Source organism: Octodon degus, unplaced genomic scaffold (assembly GCF_000260255.1).
Source record: "Octodon degus isolate 3935 unplaced genomic scaffold, OctDeg1.0 scaffold00144, whole genome shotgun sequence".
Classification (NCBI taxonomy): domain Eukaryota; kingdom Metazoa; phylum Chordata; class Mammalia; order Rodentia; family Octodontidae; genus Octodon; species Octodon degus.
In genome coordinates this window covers 585104-606820 of record NW_004524720.1, presented here as the reverse complement: position 1 = coordinate 606820, position 21717 = coordinate 585104, and the positions used below count along the sequence as shown (strand labels likewise).

At 38.8% G+C, this 21717-nt stretch overlaps 1 protein-coding gene across 3 annotated transcripts in view; it reads left to right on the top strand.

Annotated features, from left to right (window-relative positions):
* The window catches only part of Armc4 (armadillo repeat containing 4), a 208388-nt gene that overhangs the window by 129947 nt on the left and 56724 nt on the right, over positions 1–21717 (top strand). For all 3 annotated transcript variants that reach the window (XM_004641825.2, XM_023701939.1, XM_023701940.1), the window contains 2 exons: positions 12055–12243; positions 13798–14019. In XM_004641825.2, the coding sequence (XP_004641882.1) occupies positions 12055–12243; positions 13798–14019 (411 nt within the window). The remainder of the gene's footprint in view (positions 1–12054; positions 12244–13797; positions 14020–21717) is intronic.

Below are 21717 nucleotides of genomic sequence, written 5' to 3'. Positions count from 1 at the left end.
ATATATATGGACTGGATCACTTCTTTTACCTGAAACTGTATTTCTCTCAGTTCATAAGGAAGAGGGTAATAACTGATGGTAGTTCAACTTCAGTAGTAATTACTTTTTTTTAAGCTGTAGGACCTGTTAACTACTGGGAACAGAACAAAGATCTGATTGTGATAGAGCAGCACAAACAAACCCTGTGTTCTCCTCTAGTACACATAGGTTGTATTTAGAATTTTAAGAAGATTTAATTTATGGACTATTTTGAGGACAAGATTTGCCTGTTCAGTTTTGACTTCTCTGATATATGCTATTCTAGTATGATTGTAGGATTTTTGAAAATTTTTATTTGCAGCTTTCTATTTTTAAATGTCTTTCAAATGCTGTATTATACCTTGTACAGTCTCTCTGTGGCATGGAGTAGTGCTTTTATACTCTTCTGGATAAAGATTTTGTCTTAAGTCATGTTGCGCTCGCCTCCTGTGTGCCTTAAAGTTGTGTTATGTATATCTCACCTCATCAGAAAGCTGCCAGTTCTTTTCAGTGGAGGCAAGAGAAGGAATTTCATTCCCATTAATTTAATTGCTCTATGCCAAAATACCCAGTTTTCTGTTTTGTTCATTAATCTGTAAATAATGTCGCAATATTTTCCTGGTAGTTGAATTTTAAGCCAATGTCAGTATTTGCTATTTTCTATTTTTCATCTTACTTGCATATTTTCTATTTGGTTTTAATTGGAATTTGATACCTTTTTCCTACTTATTCAATCATTCTACCTTTATTTTAATAGCATTTAAATAGTGTTTTATATTCTCTTTTTCACTGATTGTTTTTGTTTGTCTTGGGAACAATATCATGAGTAATAGAACTTATCTCTTTTGGAATTAATCCTCTAAATCATAAATATTCTTCTGATTGCTTATAAGCTAGATTGAGTTTGATAAATATAATTATGACTGTTTCCAAGGCCAAGCACAGACTGCAAAAAAGAAGAGAGAGGAAATATTATAGAGGAAATTAAAAATCTTAATTTTCAGTTCCACTGCTATTCATGAGCTTCAAGCCTTTGTGATTATAGGGGATGTTATGCATCCGTAAGACAGATTAGTGAGGACTATATGAAATAGTGTATATGGAAAGCTTTTGTAAACTGTAAAAAATTAGGAGTCACTGTTGCTATTGTTCTTATTATTAAAGATTTTCCCATTATAGATGCGCATTTGAATTGTGTGCAACCAATATTGTACCAGAGGCAAAACTGGCCAAGACGAGTTTTTAAGACATGTGAGAAGGTGGAAAATGTGGTGAATTTGCCCAGTCTTTCAGCATTAGCGAGAGACAGTTTTGGCAGGGTAATTACTGTTTCCACCCTCCAATATACTGTCTCCCTTTCCATAGAAACCATGCGAGGCAAGACATCATATGTTTAAAATCTTTAAAACAAAAAAAATTAAAAAAGAAAAAAAAAGAAATCTCACCCTCAACACAAATAAGCAAACTTCGGAGGAACCTAGAGCTTTCGAGTTCAGCATTTCCTTGTCCCGAGGATGGCGACTGCCGTGAGACCCTGGTGAGCTCTGCGTGATCTCACTGAGACTTTGGCTCCCTGTATCTCATACCATATGCCTTAGGAAGTTCTTGGATACAGGGCAGACGTGATCAGTTTTGTCATTTTTCCTGGGACACTGGCTTCCTGTCTACTGATAAAGCAGTAAGAACTAGGAAGCTCATAGGCTCTGCAAGGTTGACTGAGAGGAGCAAGACTGATTTGGCATTTGGGTCACTGAGCTGATCTCATCAGTTTATAATTCCATCATACAAAGCTAATGGTGTCTTTTTTTTTTTTTGTGACTGTGGCTGAGTATCTCAAAGTTACAGTCTTCTTTTTCTTCTTGCACCGTTCAACAAACATTTATTGTATGTTCACTGAGTAAAAGATACAATCCTATATCTAAAGGGAGAATTAAAGAACAGTTATCTGTCACTGAAAAGCTCAAAAATTAATGGATGCTGTAGTCACTTAACTCATTGCTGGGACAGAATACCTGGCATCTGCACCTTACCAGAAGGTAACTGTGGCTCACATTTTAGAGGTTTCAGTTCATGTTTAGCAGGCTCATACACAGAACCCACATGGTGGAAAGGACTTGACGGAGGGTTACTCAGCTCCTGGGAGCCAACAAGCAAAGAGAGAAGGGAGCTGTGGGGATACATTCTCCCAGGTCACAGGTGCAGTGACCTGCTTCTTCTCACCAGACCTCACTTCTTAACATCACCTTCAGTTATAGCAGCCTCATGATCTGCTCACCCTACCAGTGCCCATTCTATGAGAGCATGAAGCTTTTAGAGGCATCTTGACACCATAACGGTAGGTGACAAACCAAAAAAACCCATCACAATAGAATGAATGAAAGGCTTTCAATGTCTTTGACTATAAATGCCCAAATCATAGGATTAGTTGATTCAGCAACTCAGCACACTTACAAAGGACCAAGACTATTTTCCTTTTTCTCTTCTGCCATTCTCAATATGACCTGTGATGACTCCTTCTTAAAAACAAGGTTTTCTGGGAAAACCTTCCCAGAAGAGTTCAAGACACCACCATAGCTATAATTGGGCCCTTATGCAACCAATTGGCAAGAGGAATAAGACTTTCCTGTAGGCTTGGGCCAGGCAGACTTGCCCTTGAGGGGTAGAGGCAGGCTCTGTTGATGTTGTGTGTAAGGTAGTCACTGAAGCAAAAATCAAAGAGACATGAAATTATTTGAACAAAACCATCTCCAAGAATATGGAAGGGGATGGAGTGACTAATACTGGGAAGAGGAATGAAACATAATCTGAAGAAAATGAGGTCAATAGGGGATTTTAAGAAATCCCTTAATCTCTGGTCAGAATGACTATTCCCTAACAGGCAAAAAATAGCAATTGCTGGTAAGGACACACAGAGAGAACTCTGGTATACTATCGGTGGATATGTAAATTAGTACAGCCACTATGGAGTTCCTCAAAAACTAAAACTAGATTTACCATAGGATCTAGCTGCCCCAGTTTTGGGGGTATATTCAGAAGAAGTGAGGCCAACATACCAAAGGCACACTTGCAAAACCATGTTTGTTGTGGCCCTGTTTATAACAGGTAAAATAGAGAATCAGCCTCATCAGCTGAGGAAAAACTGAAGATGTGTGTGTGTGTGTGTGTGTGTGTGTGCACGCGCATGTGTATAGTGGGGTATTCAGTCATTGCAAAGGATAAGACCCTGTCCTTTGCATCTGATGGGGTGGAGTACTGCTAAGAAAAAACAGTCAGACATGGGAAGACAAGCACTTATATTTGGAAGCTTTATAAAAGTCAACCTGGATGACCTAAAGGAGGTCAGGAAGAGTTGGGGTGTGGAGAAAAGGAGGTTGGAATTGATTATGGATGCTGTAGGCATATGTTGAAAGGTCACACTGAGCGCATGAATGTGAATCATTAGAACATGTTGAGCAAATACAAAATACAAAAACATCACGAAACACAATGTAATAAAAAGCAAAATCCACAGTCCTCTTTTCAATATTTTTCTAGCTGTTTTGGAGGCATGACATTCCTTCTCAAAGTATGTTTCTCAAGCAGGTCTTGTGTTAACATCATTTCCTAAACTTTCCCATGCATCCAACAATTTTATGATCTGAATGTCAGTGGCTTGGTATTAGACTTTGATCTATATTTTATTTCCTTGTTGTAGCTTAGATATGTTACTTTCTTTCCTTCCTCATAGAACATTGCTTTGGAGGAGTCTGATAACATTTCATTCTTCATAGAAGAAATGACTTGGGCTTTCTTGCTTGGATGGCCAAATAACTTTTTAAAAACTTTAAGTCCATCTGTTCTAGGGCAGTTTTCCTGGTATGTAAGGCAGCTTTTTAGTAAAATCTCAGGTTTTATTTCAGGAGAGAATTTCTTCATATTGCAGTTTGAAAAATTTGCTCCATTGTACTGTTTTGTTTTCCCTTTTGGGGCCTCCTACACACATGTTAGATCTCTGCTCATTTTTTTCTCTTGAAGTTTTTGTTAATTTATTTCTCATGATTCTGAATTTTTTCACATCTTCTATGCATTTAAAGAGGTTATCCATCACATGTATCCATTCCTGTGTTCCTTTTAGCTTACTTTTCATTTCCAAAATGAATTTTTCTTTCATTTCTGATTCCTTTGGATGTTTTGTGTGTTTCCTTAAAGATTAGTTTGTTGACTCATCACATAAGTTCTGAACTTTTATAATTATAACTTTTAAAAATTGTCCTTGTGTTTTCCTTTAGTTCATTAAAAAATGTTACTGGAGGTGGGGTAACTCATGTGGTCTATCTACAACATTCAAAAAATTACTCCATGTAAAATAAAAAAGGCTATATTACTGTTTTCATCTATTTTGTAGGCACAATTTCCATGTGCTTTCACTGTAAATATGTTACTCTTTTTGTTCTACTTTTACCTCTTATAATAACTCCATATAGAAATTGACTGTAATTTCCTGTATTGCTCATTTTTAGCAGAAGCGAGTTTTCCTGTTTGATTTCTAGGAGATCTGGTTAGGACAGCATTTCTAGTTTCATGGTCCTCACATTCTGCTTTGGTGCAGATGCAGACTATATCCACGCCCCCCGCCCACCTCCAATCTCTTTCTCTGCACATTCTTATTCTTTGTTCTGTAGTCCCTGCCTTGCCAGGAGGGTGCAATTCTCAGTCATTCTCCCTGATGCAAGGCTTTGTCTCAGGAGGGGATTTAGCTCTTGGCTTTGATAATCCTCAGGACCATCAGAGCTCAAGTCAGACACCTTATCACATCAGGGCCTGAAAAACAAGCCCCTGGCTCTGCTGCTCTGGCAAGATGTTTAGTGAGAGCTGACTGGTAATTTGGGGCTCCCTGGTGCTGGGAGCCTTCCCAAAGCTCTGCGTCCTGCACAACTTTGCAGTCTGGCCTGGTCTGCTTTGTCCGTGTAGGTACTTCCGCACCTATAGTACTGTCGTAGATGTGTCTCCTTGTTTTTCTGTTTTCTATACTAGTTGCTCAGTTTTCACAGAGAGATTCAGAAACTTGGCCCTTAATAATTTTTCTAGAATTCCTTCTTTTTCTTAAATGTGAACTTTGGTCTTTAATATACCATTAAACTATCATTAATTTTAGTAAGCATATGACATGTTAATAAGAGGAAATTGGAGGGGGCCAGGAATAGCTCAGTGGCATAAGCACCTGCCTGGAAAGTGCAAGGTCCTGAGTTTGATCACTGGTACCACCAAAGGAAAAAAGTGAAATTGGGTGATGAGTATATGGAAACTTTGTTTTTTATTTTTTTAAAATTTATTTCAATGAGAAAAAAGATAAAATAGCAAGGAAACAGATTCAAAACAGGTTAGTAGGACAGTTACAATAATTAGTACATTGCATATTGCTGTCTTCATAGTAGTTATTCAGCCCAGCATTCCTTCTTAAGAAAAAAAATCCCCATAATTTTATAGTTGACAAATGAATTAGATTGACACATTCAACATCACTGAAGAAAGTCAAGCCTTAGAACTGTGCTTTTTAAGTTCTCTGAAACATTGAGAAAGAGCACTGATTTTTTGCTTTGAAATTGATAGGTCAACTTCCCTCTGACCAAGCGTATCGAGGGGATGCACACAGTGACTTCAAGGTGCGGCAGAGCTCAGTTCAGGTTTCACTGCTGTCTCTTCCCATTTCACTTTCTACATTTCTGTTTCTCTGAAGTTTTTCTCATCTCTAACGTGAAAATACAGCTACCACTGCCGGCTGCCTCCAGGGTGATTAGGGGAGCACTGTGCTGGCTCCTTGAAGGTAAATAAGCTCATGGTTATGATCTTACAACTGAGAGCACACTGAGACTCAGAAGTGTGACAAAGTACCAATGGAGTATAGAAATCCTAGGAAAGGCAGATTCCTTGGCAAGCCACTTGGGTTCCCTTCTGTCCCTTTCTCAGACAGAAGCTCTTTTTCCCCTAATAAATATATTCTGCTCTTGAAAAAAAAAAAAGGACCAATGTAGACCATACTTCCAAATATCATTCCTTTTGTGCTAAGAAGCTTTACTGTAGAATTTTAGAAAAATTAGAGCACATTTGAACTTGAAAGTATGACCTAATGAAAATTGTGTTTAAATCTGGTGTAGAGAACTGAGCCCCCAGTGTTGTTCAGATCCACCCCCACAGTGCTCAGGAGAGGCAGTGTGCTGTGGAGACATGTGCTTTGCCTTATTTTGGTGGAGAACCTGGCTTGGATCCTACCTGCAGTGTTTACTAGAAGCTTAGTTTAGTTCGTTACACTGCAATCAACACTTATTCAACTTGGGAGTTTGTAATCAACCTCAATAAATGTCTTTTGTACATGTACTAACTGCTAGGAACTGGTATGATTTGTGGGCATACAATAAAGAAAAAGATAGAGAAAGTGCCTACCTCCTAGGAATTATAGTGCAAAATGCTACAAAGTAGAAGCACCAGGCGTTATTGGAGTAGCACTCACCTCAGACCTGATTGGTTCAGGAAAGACTCCTGAAGACAATGGTTCCTTAGCTGGTAGCTGAGGATGAGTGAGTGTGCTCAAGCCCAGAGGAAGCTAGTCACAGCAGGATGTGCAAAGGCACAGAGCAGAGTGTTTGAGGGAGGATACCTGGAGGACTGGGGCACACAGCAGGGTTTCCAACAGTGGCTCAAGTTCAGAGTCACCAGAAGAGCAGCTTTGAAAGTACACATTTTTATAAGCCCCACTCCAGACTTAATGAATTCCTTTCTCAGGAAAAGAGCCCCAGGATTCTGTTTATTAGGTCCTACAGGGAGCCACTGAGTTAAGCAGTGTGGGAGGGAGAGAAAATCAAGGCTAGAAAGGTGAGGCCAGAAAGGCAAGCCAGGGCAGCATGAGGCTTGTGAACCATGGCAAGGAGTTTGCATTTTATCTTAAGGGCAGGGACACTATGCAAGAATTTAGGAGGCATGGAGATGAGGAGATGAAATTAATGATTCATGAAAATCACTGAGTTGTATAAAACATGGCTCCTGCCTTTACTGAGGGCTACAGTCTGATTTATAGGATTCAACATCTATAAACCTCAGTTTTGTAATCTGAAATGGAAATAATAATTCATCTTTGCGTGGCTGTGAAGCTGAACTGTGAATGATTTATGGAAGTTGCTTACCACATTTAGGTTAGTTTCTATTATTTAAGAAAGTCTCAGGTCATATGACTGGTGGACAATATATAACCCCCTCCACAACCTCAGAGGAAATGAGGATTTGTTTTCAACCTTCTGTTTTCAGGATGCTTGAATCAGTTTCCTTTTCCCACACCAGGACACTGGGCCAGTGCCCATATTTACATTATTCCCTTCTCTTCACACTTTGTCCTGGCTTATAATCTTTGGGCTGATTTCTTCAAAATCTGTATCTTCAACCCACTTTTCTTTCCTGAGCTCCAATCCCACACATCCATTTGAGTTGTAGACATCTCCACTTAAATACTTCTGGGCCCTTCCTTCAAATTTGATCTTCTCATAACAAATACCACCCTTTCTCAGCTCAAGAGAACAAAATAAAACAAAATTCTGTTTTTTCAACATGAGAAAGAACAGCCAGAAACACAAAAATCATCTTGAATCACTACCTGTTGCTGGCACACATCTCCCGGCACTCTGGAAGACTGAGGTTAGAGGATTGTAAATTCAGACTTTTTACCAAGATGGCATCAAAGGTAAAGAAGGTAGCCCCTGCCTCTCCTAAAATCTGAAACCAAAGCAAAAGCTTTGAAGGCCAAGTAGGCCATGCTGAAAGGCATCCACAGCCACAAAAGGAAGAAGATACGAATGCCACCTACCTTCTGCCATCCCAAGACACTGTGCTCTGGAGGCAGTCCAAATACCCTCAGAAGAGTGCCCTCAGGAGAAACAAACTTGACCATTATGCCATCCTCAAGTTCCCCCTGACCTCAGGGTCATCCATGAAAAAGATCGAGGACAACAACATACTCGTGTTCATTGTGGATGTCAAAGCCAATAAGCATCAAATCAAACAAGCTGTAAAGAAGCTCTATGACATCGATGTTGCCAAGGTCAATACCTTAATCAGGCCTGATGAAGAAGAAGGCATATGTTCGACTGGCTCCTGATTATGATGCATTGGATGTTGCCAACAAAATTGGTATCATCTAAAAACTGAGTCCAGCTGGCTAATTCTAAATATATACCTTTTTTTTTTTTTTTTTGCCTCAGTTAAGAAAAAAAGAAAGAAAAGAAAAAGATTGTAAATTCAAAGCCAGAATGAGAAAGTGGAAAATTAGTAAAATCCTGTCTCAAAATAAAAAGGACTGGGACGTAGCTCAGAGTGAAGACTCTAGGTTTAGCTTCCTGTAAAAATACATATATTCATACCTACATACATACATACCCACATATACAAATTAATTACTCCTTACTGTCTCCTCCCATGAATCAGCTCTAGCCCATATCTTTCTCTCCAGACCTTGGTCATTCCCTTCTCCAATGCATAATCAACTCTTATCAGGACACCTGAAATCACCTCAGATTTGTTCTGCACAGTTCTTTGCCCCAATTCCAGCTGTGTACTCAAAATCCTGTATACAAAATAGATTTTTTAAAAACAATCCCTTCCTTTCATATTCAATCCTTTTCTATGGATTTCATTTTTTAAATTTAATTTAATTTTAATTTGAAGTGTGAAAACAAGCAAACACAAATAGAAGAAATGACAGAAACAGGGTAACATACAACAATACATATGTTACAGATTTTCAAAACAAGGGTAGCTAATTAACAATAGTTGCTATAGATATATTGTTTATTTTAATGAGAAAAAAGATAAAATAACAATGAAACACCTTCAAGACAGGTTAGTATGAGAGTTACAATAATTAATATATCACATATTGTTGTCTTCCTAGTAGTTGCTCAGAAGACAAAACAGAGACATGATATCTTGTCTAAACAACATTAGTACAAACCTTTCCTCTCAATGAACTAAGAGAAAGTAGCTATATATCTATCCTAACTATCTTGTATATACACATATATATTTTTTCACACATACACACACAGACAAAAAAAGATCTTTTATTTATATTCCCCTTTTTTGTTTTGTTTTGTCAGAGAGGGGTATTCCATTGTTGTTAGAGAAGGTGTATTTGGAGAAGACTTTAAAGGACATTTTCATATTTGATGCCAGACCAAAGATTATAGGTTCTTGAATTCAGCAAATAATGCAATATAGTCCAATTGTCCATAATAGTAGTGGGTTATCAGCACAAATGGCAATTGTCTGAAGTTGTTGGCATGAGCCTTTTACAACTCAGCATATTAATATAGTTTTACTTTTATGCCTTGTGGTTACACTTTTCTGCTGGCCAAGTTAAAACCAAGTTAAAGTAAGATCTATATAACTCAAAATATAACTTTTGCTATCTGACAAAGTCAGTCAAATCCCCTCAAGATTTACACTGGAATCATGTACAGCACCTTTTGGGTCTTTCTTTTGTCAGTGTCAGCCATCAGGATGAGTCACGGCCATTGCTTGACCATTTTGCTCTCTGTGAAAGCCTGAGAGAATTTTTCTCTCTAGCTGACTCTCCTTAGGCACACTATACATTGTCAATCACTTTCCTCTGTGGCCCCCACAATCTCCTTGATCAGAAATTTTGGGACACCACTGAATTACAGTTCAATCCTTTTCTATGGATTTCAAATCCCTTCGATGAAGTCCAAACTCTACCAATCATTTTTTTAAAAATTTCAATTCTTTTTGTATAGTATGTTTAGGATAACATAATGAATACATTCATTGTGAGGAGTTGGTACACATGCATAACACATTTTAGTCCTTTTACTTTCCCCTTACCCTCCTCTTTTTTCCTTCCCTTCCTACCATGATCTTGCCTAGTATGTCTCTGTTCCCAAGATCTCTTTCATATTCTGTGTTGTAGCTAAAAGAAAAGCTGCCTCTGTCTCACTCTAAAACCTATTGTATGCTGATCTTTTATGGGATGGTCCTCTTCACACTGAACAACAACTCATCCCTAGGGTTTTTGCTGACATATCTTCTTGAGGAAACACTACTTGACTTGGTTCCTTTTCTCCTTGCAGAGACAAAATACCCAACAACTAAAGCGAAGGAAGGAAAAGCTTATTTTAGTTCAGTCTGTAGCAGTCCATAATCAGCTGGCTGCAAGGCAGGGTGATGTGGCACGGGAGCAACAGTGCAAGGCAGCAAGGACAGCAAAAGCAACAAGAGCTTTTCTTCCCTTATATTGCATGAACACTACTTATCCTAGGGTGGGTGAATCACTCACACCTCCCAATCTTGTCACTAAACAATGTACCAATCATAAAGAACCTCTGAAGAAACCCGTCCCTTATGACCACAGGAGGTTTTCGGGACACTCAGGCACAAACTGTAACAGTCCTTGAATCTTACAGGAGCTGAAATCCCCTAGCACTTATTTATAGTATTTTCACCCCCACCTGACACACATTTGTTATACCTGTCATTTCTCAGAGCCCACCTTCCGCAACAGCTGTACCCAATGTTATGGCAAAAGACTATACATGGCCAAGTCTTATTAGTTGTGGCTTCTGAATAGTTTGTTTGCAACCTCCAAATCAATACTGAAAGTCAATTTCACAGCCATTCTCAGAGATGCACAGAAAGGAGATGAGTTATTTAATATACTTGCTCTCAGATTACATAGAAAAATGCATCCTTCAGCTCCCAACTATAAACAAGAGGCCATTGGTCCGTGCAGAGCTGCACTTTTCAGTTTTATGCTTAGAGTGGCCCCAGGCATCGTGCTGAAGCACTGCTTCCATTTGTACCTGGGTGAAGTCTTTGATGAGCTGCTGTTAGGTTTATTGCTGTTGGCCAGGAGCTCAGTGGTGAGGAATTCAGGATATATGCAAAATAAGACATCTTCAAGCAGACACACATAAAATTAGGTTACGTATTAATCTCTTGACAAAAATATTGTGCCCAGAGGCTTTCAAAACCCAACTCTGCATTTCCCTTAAAAGCAGTGGTGAGACCGCACTCTTCAGTGAAATAAGTCAGACACACATGTGTAAATACCACATAGCTTCTCCGGTGTGAGAAAACAAAAGTGTAAATAAGGAATGAAATGTATAATAGATATTGAGAAATGGGAAGAAATTGTTCAGATGAGAAGGGAAATGGGAGACGAGGGAGGGAAAGGAAAGAAGGGACAAGAAAAAAAGAATAGAAGGGAAAAATGGAAACAATAAATAAGGAGGGGAAGAAGGGCTGAAGGGAGGGCAAGGGAATGGGGAAAAAAGAGGATTCAGGATATATCACGTGCAGGTCCAAAATCCCAATCTTGAATCTTGATTTTCTAATTCAAGAGAGTACCATTGATAAACATTGTACTACATTGTATACCTCAGATGTATCAATAACATAAAAATTAAAAAATAAAAGTGAAAAAAGCTGTGGTTGAGTACTGATGAAGCCAGTGTTTGTGACGACTTTGCAAAACAAAATTACTGCAAATGCTAGGAACCAACTGTGTAGCATTAACTTCTATATCCTCAGTATCTTGCACAGTGGCTACTACATAGTAGTTATTCAAACTGAATTTTTTGTGTATATGCTCTGTGTCTATATCTATATTTGTATATGCACACATGTAGCAATATATTCATATTATAAATGTCACATACGCATATGCTTTATGTATATAGAGAAATGATATACAATATAAAAATATGTAAAATTGAATTTATTTTTTATCCCAAAGATATACCTCATAGCTTTATCAGTACTTTCTGCTTCTGGTAAAATTGCCTAGAAAAAGGTTGTTTTTGTTGTTTGTTTAAGGGGAATTACAGATTCTTTTACCCTTTTCATCTTGATACAGAGTCTTGCTCTGTTACCCAGGTGGGACTTGATCTTGTTATCCCCCTACCTCAGCCTCCAAAAGGGTTAGGATTACAGGTATGTGCCTCTGTGCCATGCTTTAATGTATTTTTGATACTAGCCTTATTTTTGTTTTGTATCCAGGATGCTGGAGAAATGGTTCGTTCCTTTGTTGGTGGTTTGGAACTTGTTGTCAACCTATTGAAATCAGATAACAAAGAAGTTTTATCAAGTGTGTGTGCTGCTATTACCAATATAGCAAAAGACCAAGAAAACTTGGCTGTTATTACAGATCATGGAGTTGTGCCTTTATTGTCCAAGCTGGCAAATACAGTAAGTAACACGTCTTTTTATTTGAAATGTGTGCTATCAGATTGTGCAATCATAGCAGAATAATGACTTTGAAGTTCAGAGACCTGAATTCACATTTAATCTCCATTGCTTATGGAGTATGAGATGTTCTTCCAGCCATTTAATTTCTCTGAGACTAATAGATGCACACACACATTTAAATTAGAAAATGTTGGTATGCAAAATCTTTGTGAGAGGCTGGTTTTTCTTTGTCTCTGGCAAGCAAAGGGAAAGCAAGAAGTGCTCTTATGGAAGTGTTAGCAATCATCTTCACCACCCCCATCATTGTTAGTGTTAACATGCGTTTCTGCCTACATTGGAAGAGGATTGTGCCTTCCTTAATCCTACATGCTTAGATCAGTGACATTCTTGAGGTAGGAGTCATTGGTAATTGTTGTATTGTTTATCCAGAGGTGAGCTAGATATAACAGGGAGCTTTATATCTGTGACAAGGGGATTAGAGCATGACTTGGGCTACCAGTTGGAAGAAAAATTATAGAGTCAAACTTTAAATGTTGGAAGAATATTTGATCTAAAAGAGTTTGGGCTCCTAAAAGGATGTATGAGATTCAGTGAAGGACCTCAATCTTGAATCTTGATTTTCTGATTCAAGGGAGTACAATTGACAAACAGAAAATTATATCCTATTCTACTATGGTAGACCTCTACGAGCTAATTACATACAAAAAGAAGAATGTAACCTGCACAATGAACTCAGAAGTGAAATGGAAGATTCAGTACATTGTGGTGGCCCACGTGGCTCTCAGATTTCCTGAGGTGAAGACAGTGAAGGGAGGAAAGGAGGTGAAGAAGGCCAAAGCTGGGATCAGGTGGAGCTCTCTCTCCAGATGGGAGGGAAGGAACAGCTCAACTACTATAGCATGTTTAGTCACGCATTTGGCAGGTTGGTGTCATGTGACACCCCTTTGCCCAACAACCAATTGCTTGGATTGTCTCAGGGCTTGGTGTTCTCTGGACTGAAGCAGCTTGCTCATATGGCTCACCTTGGGTGCCCTTTGGCCTTGGGACTGTTCTTGCTCCAGCCCTTCACATGTGATCAAACTCCAGCTTCAGCTCCTCCCTACAGTACATGTCGGTGTGTTTGCTTCATTGTCATAGAACAAAGGTTATGGCCAGAATGTGGAAGTATTCCTAGGGTGAAGGAATGGAGTTATTGCACTTATCCAAGTTAAGTGAAGTATTTTTAAAGAATATTCAGTAATCTATAAAGATTATCATTACTAAGCAACTTGTTGATTTGTAATTTTTTGTTGTGACTAGACTTGCTTAAAGAGATCCTTGAGCCAATGGCTGAAGTCAGATACTTTTATTTTTGAGGGCACTGGCTATATTCAACTCACAAAAAGAAAATTCAGAATTAAACCTTATCCACTGGCGACCCATGGATAGTTCCTTGAAGATACCACCTTAAGTAGCCAGCTAGCATCTCTCTGGACTCATTTAATCTTAAGCATAAAGTGCATAAGCTTGATCACACAGGATCCTTACAGTACACATTGCTTTCCTTTTGTGCAGAATAATGATAAACTGAGGCGTCATCTGGCAGAAGCAATTTCACGTTGCTGTATGTGGGGCAGAAATAGAGTGGCCTTTGGCGAGCACAAAGCAGTGGCTCCCTTGGTGCGCTACCTGAAATCAAGCGACACCAATGTGCATCGAGCTACGGCACAGGCCTTGTATCAGCTCTCAGAAGATCCTGATAACTGCATCACCATGCATGAGAATGCAGCTGTGAAGGTACCACTGAATGACTTTGCGGTTATCCTGAGTTTGTAGATGTAGGCCAGTAAGCACCTTGAGTGGCATTCAGTTGTACCAAAGGTGCTGCTTGTACACGTAGAAGCTGCCTCTTTCCTGGGTTGTGACAGCATTTCAGCTCTGTGCTATCATGATTTATGCTGCAGAAATGTATAGCAATAGAGCTTTTCTAAATCAAAGCATATGAATATACTTTGTAAAATACATAATCACACATATAATTTGAATGAGGTTGAATAAACATACAGTACATGAACAATTAATAGTATTTGTAATTCTATTTGATGTGGTGCTTAATACATAAATAGCACATGATATGTACCTCCAGAGGTATCAATTAAATAGCAGAGGGAGTGAATAGCTGAAACAGTTCCTAGACTAAGGCTTGACAGTCTTAACTATAATAACAAAAGATAATCTCAAAGATAAATGTATTGCTTTGTTTTGTTCTAAATCTGTAGTTCAGATTTTTTTTGCCTTAGTGTACAGTTAGGAAAATCTTTCGCAAGTAGACCTCAATGTATGTATGCATTGAAAATCACCTAGAATGTTTTGACACATATAAAACACACTGAAACATGTATGCAATTATAAACAGCTTGCATCTATTAGCAAAAACAGATTAAAATGTTAGCTGTTAACCAGGTATAGTGGCAGGTACCTGGAATCCTACTACTCAGGAGGCTGAGGCAAGGGAATCATGAGTTCGAGGCCAACCAAGGCAATTTAGCCAGTTCAAAACCAGTCTGCACTGTAGAGTCAGACTCATTCTCAAAACAAACACTCTATTCAATAGTATGTCTGCTTCTACAACATACTTTTACTATTTATTATCTTAATTGTGAGCCTGTCACAACCAGAATCATTTATATTTTGAAATGTGTGCCCCAAATTGATCATTTAGACAAGAGTTAAAAATTCCAGTTAATTGTATGTACTCAAACCAAAATGTATTATTTAGGAAATACCTTAGGAAGGATAACAGTTTTTAAATGACCATTCATAATTTTAAGCAATTATTTTAATTTATTTTTTAACCTTATTATAGTTGAAAGATATGGGATTAATTCTACTGAAAATAAATCAAATTCATACTTAAATATATCAATCTTTCTAGTATTAGCCTGCTTTTGTGGCACAAAGCTATGCTTGCATGCTTCTTCAAGCAAATTTCAGCATTAAAAAGTATCATTTAAGCTAAGTAGCAATTTTTAAAAGTTATAAAAAAACAGAATGGTAAATGATAAAAATGCTATCATTTGTATATGATTGTGTTCACACTTGGGAAAAGAAGAAACTTGTAATTAAAAAATGCATTCCATGATGCCATATATATGCAACCTATGATGACATAAGATACAGTCTTTTACAAAAAAGAACCTATAAAAATTAAGTAGCATGGTAGCGGGTGTGATGTGCAGCACCTGCTTGGATAGCTGTCAGCTGGTTGAAGAGCAGCATTTCTTCCCCATCCCCCATGAATAGTATTTCTAAACTCCTTAGAACTTTTCTCATTTCATATATAGATGATATCAATTTATAATTTTAAGTATAAGTTTAATAACTATGTTACTGTCCAGTTGCTAAAAATGCTACGTATATACACAGTTCTCAGTGATTTCTTCAATTGCAAGTCCAGGGCCACTCATGAATTGTATCTTGCTGGGTGAAGTGTAAAAACTGTTTACCCAAGCACACAGCTCATGTGTATGGAAAGGGGAGGCAGTAAGGGTAATGAGGGTGAGGACAGAAAAGAGATAGCAGAGAAAGTCGGTTTTGTTGTGCTCTAGGCCCTTCATACAGGGGGTACCTTGAGGACTTCTCTGTCTTATATATGTGCACTCCTGTTGTTTCTTCTGGAGAACAACTGTAAATGACAGGAGGTATTTTAGTGAGTCCATCCGTGATATAGAGATGCACCTTACCATGGGAGAGTCTCACCACAACTGTATGACTGTGGGGGTGAGCCCTCCCTCCCTTTTCTCCTGGGGTTCTTGGAGGAAGCATATTGTCTCCCTTCCTGATTGTCTTCAAGGAGGAAAAGAATGTGGATGAAGTGTGCTGCATGTTGGCTGACTAAATAAGGTTTGGCAGTTGCTTGGCTGTGGGGCAAAAGGAAAGAGCAGAGAGCGAATGCTGTAGACTTCAGCAAGGTGAAGAAGACCCCATGAGCCAGTGATGTAAGAAAGCATTTGCACAATAAGGTGGTTCAGTTACCTGTAATGAGTGTGTCACAATTAAGTGTGTACCCGCTGACATTTCTGACTTGAAGTGCCCTTTATCCACTCTTTTGGCCACTATGACTTTCCGTTCCTAATAGCCACTGCTTCTCACCAGCCCAGTCTCACAGTCTCTCAAGCATTCCTGCTGCAACTGCCAATGAGCAGATGTTGACAGACTCTTTCGCAATGACTGGAGTCTCCTGTCACCCTGTTGGCAAGTAATTCATTCTGGGGTGAGCTCTGTACCTTGCAGTGTCTTCACCAGCAACAACCTCAGTTATAGAACTCATCTGACTCTCACTTGCTGATGCTCATGCTGTAGTAATAGAGAAGGAGCAGGCCAGAAGGCCTGGAACATGATGAGCTCAGTTTCTAGCATGTTCCATTTGGATAATCCACTGAAATTTTAGGTTCAGAGTAGTGTTGACAGGTAAGTCACTTACTTAATATTTAATTTTTTAGTAGTTGTATATAAAAAGGAAAAAGAAACAGATGAAATGAATTATGCTAATACATTTTATTTGGCCCAGTTTATCCAGAATACTATTGTTTAGATATAGAACCAACATAAAATTACTTTATATTTACTTTTTAGTGCTAAATCTTCAAAATTCGGTGTGTGGTTCGCTGAATAGCTCAGTTTCGGGCCAGCCACATTTCGGTACTCTCTGAGCAGCTAATGGTTTTCCTCTATGACAGTGCAAGTCTATAGAGGAAGCCATGAACAAAGTTTGGTAAGATGTTTTTGGCAGAGTTCAGAGAGGCCTGGGAAATGTCTTGCTTTAAATTTGCACTTTCCGGGGATGTAAACCAGGAAGAACCCTCAAAACAAACTTGAGAAATTAACAGGTTAACAAGGAAAGCCAGAAGCCAAATGAAAAGGGATTTTCAAAGGGTTTTGTATTTAAACACTACCAAGAGGACAGCAAAGATTCAATCCTAATTCAATTGTGTTGAAAAATAATCTTGTATCAGAGCCTTTCCAGGTAAGAATCTCTTTGATCAGTCCCCTGCTCTGGGAAATACAGTGAAGTAGGAATAATTCACTTCTATCCTCCTTAGGATTTTTCCACAGACTTTCTAAAAAGTATCAGCCCAGGTATTATTCCAAAATTTTGAGAGTCTGAATGCAAAGTTGTTGGAAACTATGCTGAAATAAGAGAAGTCTAGGAGACATATCAGCTATTGGCTAATTATAATAAACCTGTAACTGAAGATCATCATCTAAAGAGGGGAAGAAATTTCAGGAAAATGGAGCAACACAAAGGCATTCCTAGTGCTGAAAAGTGATTAAATAGATGATGAGCACCCATGAAACAGCGCTGAGCTGCTTTCCCCATGGTGACATTGGATTCATTTCTGCAAATGTCTATACCAGGCCAGTGAAGGTTGTATCATGGCTGTAACTTTCAGAAAGGCAGGAAATTGAACAGATTGCAGAAAATACAATCAGCAGCCTGCCCAACACTGGCAGAAGGAAAGGAGAGCAATTGGATTTGGGCAGAGCCAGAAAGGTCGTCTTGACTGTCTCCTGGACTCAGCCCTCGCAGCAGCCAGAGAGCCAGGAAGAGGAATCCAGACCTACCCCATAGTTTTTAAAGCTTACCACAAGGAAGAGAAACAAATCACTAAATGTTAGTGAGTCAAATAAATGGATTTTAGAGATTGAGATTACCAAGGAACTCTGTGTCTGTGTAGTTAATGTTTTATCTAATATATTTTATCCTAATTAAAAACTCTTGGGCTGAGGAGTTAGCTCAGCTGTCTAAGCTCCTGCCTGGCAAGCTCAAGGACCCAGGTTCAATCCCTGGTACCAAATGCCATGCCACTGTGCAGGCCACTGAAACGAGGCGTGGTGGTGCATGCATGTAATCCCAGCACCAGGGAGGCTGTGACAGGAGGCTCACTGTGAGTCTGAGCTATGAGTGAGACCGACCCTGTGCCAAATACATAAATAAATAAAAGATTCTAAATAAACAACAAGCAACCTTCTTAATATAACCTTGTAATTTTCAGTTCTTTTCTCACATTTCAGATATTTCTTTGAGTGCTTGGTGACACACCACTAAATAATTTAGGTAGAACTAAACAGGTGTCAGTGAATATATACCAAATATGGAGTAATGAAAGACTATCTCTATGATTTAAAATTTTATTTGTATTTCTTGTTTAAAGGTAGAAAAGATTTTGTGATTGGGTAAGGAGTGTCCATGAGTGTAAATGATATTTTTATCACGATTAACCTTGATGTTATATATATCATGTATATGTGTGTATTATATATACACCAAGTGTTTTCTTTATTTTTTTAAGGACTCTTAATAGCTGCATTAGGAGACACTGACATACATAGACACATGTTCAAAGCTCACCGCTTGTGATCCTTTACACACCCAATCACATACACCCATCAAATCATGATCAAACCACGGGAGCGATTCTCCAGTTGCTTCCTGGTGCCCTTCCCAACCTGTCTGGGGGCATCTACTGAGCTTTTTTGCCTGTCAGTGTCAATTAGTTTGCAGGTGCTAGGGCTGGATATCAAAGAGTACTTAGTGTGTACTTTGACTTTTGTTTGGCTTCTTCTACTCAGCCAAAGTGTTTTTAGGTTCATCCATGTTCTTACATTAATATTCTATCATACAGGATAACACAACTTACCTATTTTTTCATTCAGGACATTTAAATTATTACCCATTTGGAGTTATGACAAATAAAACTCATATGAACGTTCATCTACAAATGTTGGTGTGGACATGTGCTTCCTCTTGGCTTCAGTGGAGTAGGTGGCTGGGCCACATGGGAGGTGTATACTTTCTTAATTTTAATGTTTAAACTGCTTGCCTTTCTACATTTCTACCAGCAGTATAGGAAAGCCTCCTTGATAACACTTAATAAGTCTGTAATGCTGTTTCTGCTGATTTTTCTTTCTTTTTTTAAATGTATTTGATTGTTACAGGGTCTCACTTATGCAGCTTGGACTCATAGTGATCCTCCTGTTTTCAAGCCTCTGGAATGCTGGGATTGCAGGAATGCACCACCATATTCAGACTCTGTGGCTGGATCAGCACCCCCTGGGGGCAGGGCTGTCACGTGCAAGGGGTAGAACCGTAGTCCTTTCACTTGCAGAAGCTTGCAGGTGCTTTAGTCTGCTGAGATATCTCACCAGCCCCTTTAATGTTTTTTCATGATTTCAGTTTTAGTTTTCCTAAAGAATAATGACCTAAAACACCTTTTTATGGGTTCCTATGCTAGCTGTACAACTCTTTTCGTGGAATGTCTGTTCAAATGTTTTGACTAAAAAAAAAATGTTTTGGCTTTTTTAAAATGGGTGGTCTTCTTACTGAGTTTTGAAAATTCTGTGTATATTGTATATGTATAGTATTTATTAGGAGTGTGGTTTAATAATATTGTCTAATCTATAGTGAGAAATTCACACTATTTAGTATTATAGTTTTTGAAGAGAAGTTATTTATTTATTTATTTATTTATTTATTTTTTTGGTGGAACCGGGGATTGAACTCAGGCCCTTGCGCTTGCCAGGGAAGAGCTTATTCCACTGAGCCATCTCCCCAGCCGAGAAGTTAATATTGATGAAATCCATTTATGTATTTTAAAAAATAGATTGTGCTTTTGGTTTCATATTCAAGAAATACTTACCAAGCACATGGTCACAAGATTTACTGTATGTTTCTCTGGAAGCTTAAGACTCCTGGTTTTACCTTAGCTCTTCAATGCCAGGTATGAATCAAAGTGTATTTGCAAGTTATGAGCATCATTTTTTGAAAAGAACTTTTTCTGAAATTCTTATGCAATTAAAGATATCAACTGAATATGTCTTATGACCCACTACTACATTTACTTATGTTTATGTCCATACTACACTATCTAGATTACTAAAAATTTATGATAAGCCTTCCATTTAAGTAATATGTCTTTCCTACCTTATCCTTTATTTCATTTTTTATGTATTTGGTACAGAGGCTCACTATGCAGTTTGGACTCACAGCAATACTCTTGTTTTCAGCCTCCCCAGTCCTAGGAGTCCAGGCATGCGCCACCACACCCAGACTCTGTGGTGGGCTCAGCGTGCCCAGGGAGTGGAGCAGGCACAGCATGTGGTGCTAGGGATTGAACCCTGGTCCCTGAACTTGCCTATCTTGCCGGTCCTTATTCTTTCTTTAAAGTGGTTTGAGTATTCTAATTTATTTACATTTCCAAAGGAATATTAAAATCAGTTTAGTAATTAATACAGAAATATTAAAAAAAAGAAATATTTCCTAGGATTTTGGTTGAACTGATATTAAATCCATATATATTGTAGAAGAAAACTGACATATTAGCAATACTGAGGCTCTTGACCCATAAAAAAGGAGTAGCCCCATAAGTTCAGGTAGTCTTTTTTTTTTTTTAAAACTGGGGATTGAACTCAGGCCCTTGCTCTTGCCAGGCAAGTGCTTATTCTACTGAGCCATCTCCCCAGCCCTTTCTTTTTTAAATTTTTATTTTCATTAGAGCATTTGAAGTACATAATGATTACATTCTTGTTTTATTTTTTATGTTTAAGGAAGGGTCTATAGGGTGTTCAGGGTCTTGCTACTAGATCAGACTCGTAGTGATCCATCTGTATATAGCCTCCCAAGAGATTACAGCCATGTGCCACCATGCCCAGGCTCAATTACGGTCTCAGCACACCCTAGGGGCAGGGCCAGCACAGCGAGCCCGGGGATCGAACCCCCAGGCTCTGAGCCTGCTTGCAGGTGCTTTAATCTGCTGAGCTATTTGGCCAGCCCTTGATTACATTCATTGTGGGGAGTTTTTACTTGTATATAACACACTCCAAATTCTCCCTGCAGTCCACCTGTTGGTTCTCTTCCTGTTTGCAACAGAGCCCCCATTCCAGTTATCTATCCTTTATTTTGCTCTTTATTTATATTTCATGCTTCATATAAGAAAAAACACGCAACATTTAAACTTGGGGGCCTGAGTTACTTCACATACCACTGTAGTCTCAAGATGCATCCATTTTCCTACGTGATTCAAGTTTGCCTTTTTTTTAATTCTTTTTTATTGTTTCACTGTACACAACTTTCAAGTTTTTATAAAATTTATTTATATGTATTATTTTGATAAATGCCCCATTTGCCTCAAAACAAGGCCTAACCAGAATGTACTCAACCTAGAAAGTAGAGATTAAACGTGCCCATCCCAGGAACCAGTCCTAGCCCAGGTTCGGTGAGTGTGTGGAGAGCTTCCTGCTACCCTGCACTGGTGGGACCTGTCCCAGCCCAGGTGCAGCGTGGGCCAGACCCTCTCCCACCCCCTCGGGCTGCCCCCCACCACTCTGCCGTATCTCCCCTACCCCTCCCACAGCGTTGGGATTTCCGCCGACTTCCGGGAACCCCCAGACCCAGTCCTAGCCCAGGTCCGGTGAGTGTGTGGAGAGCTTCCTGCT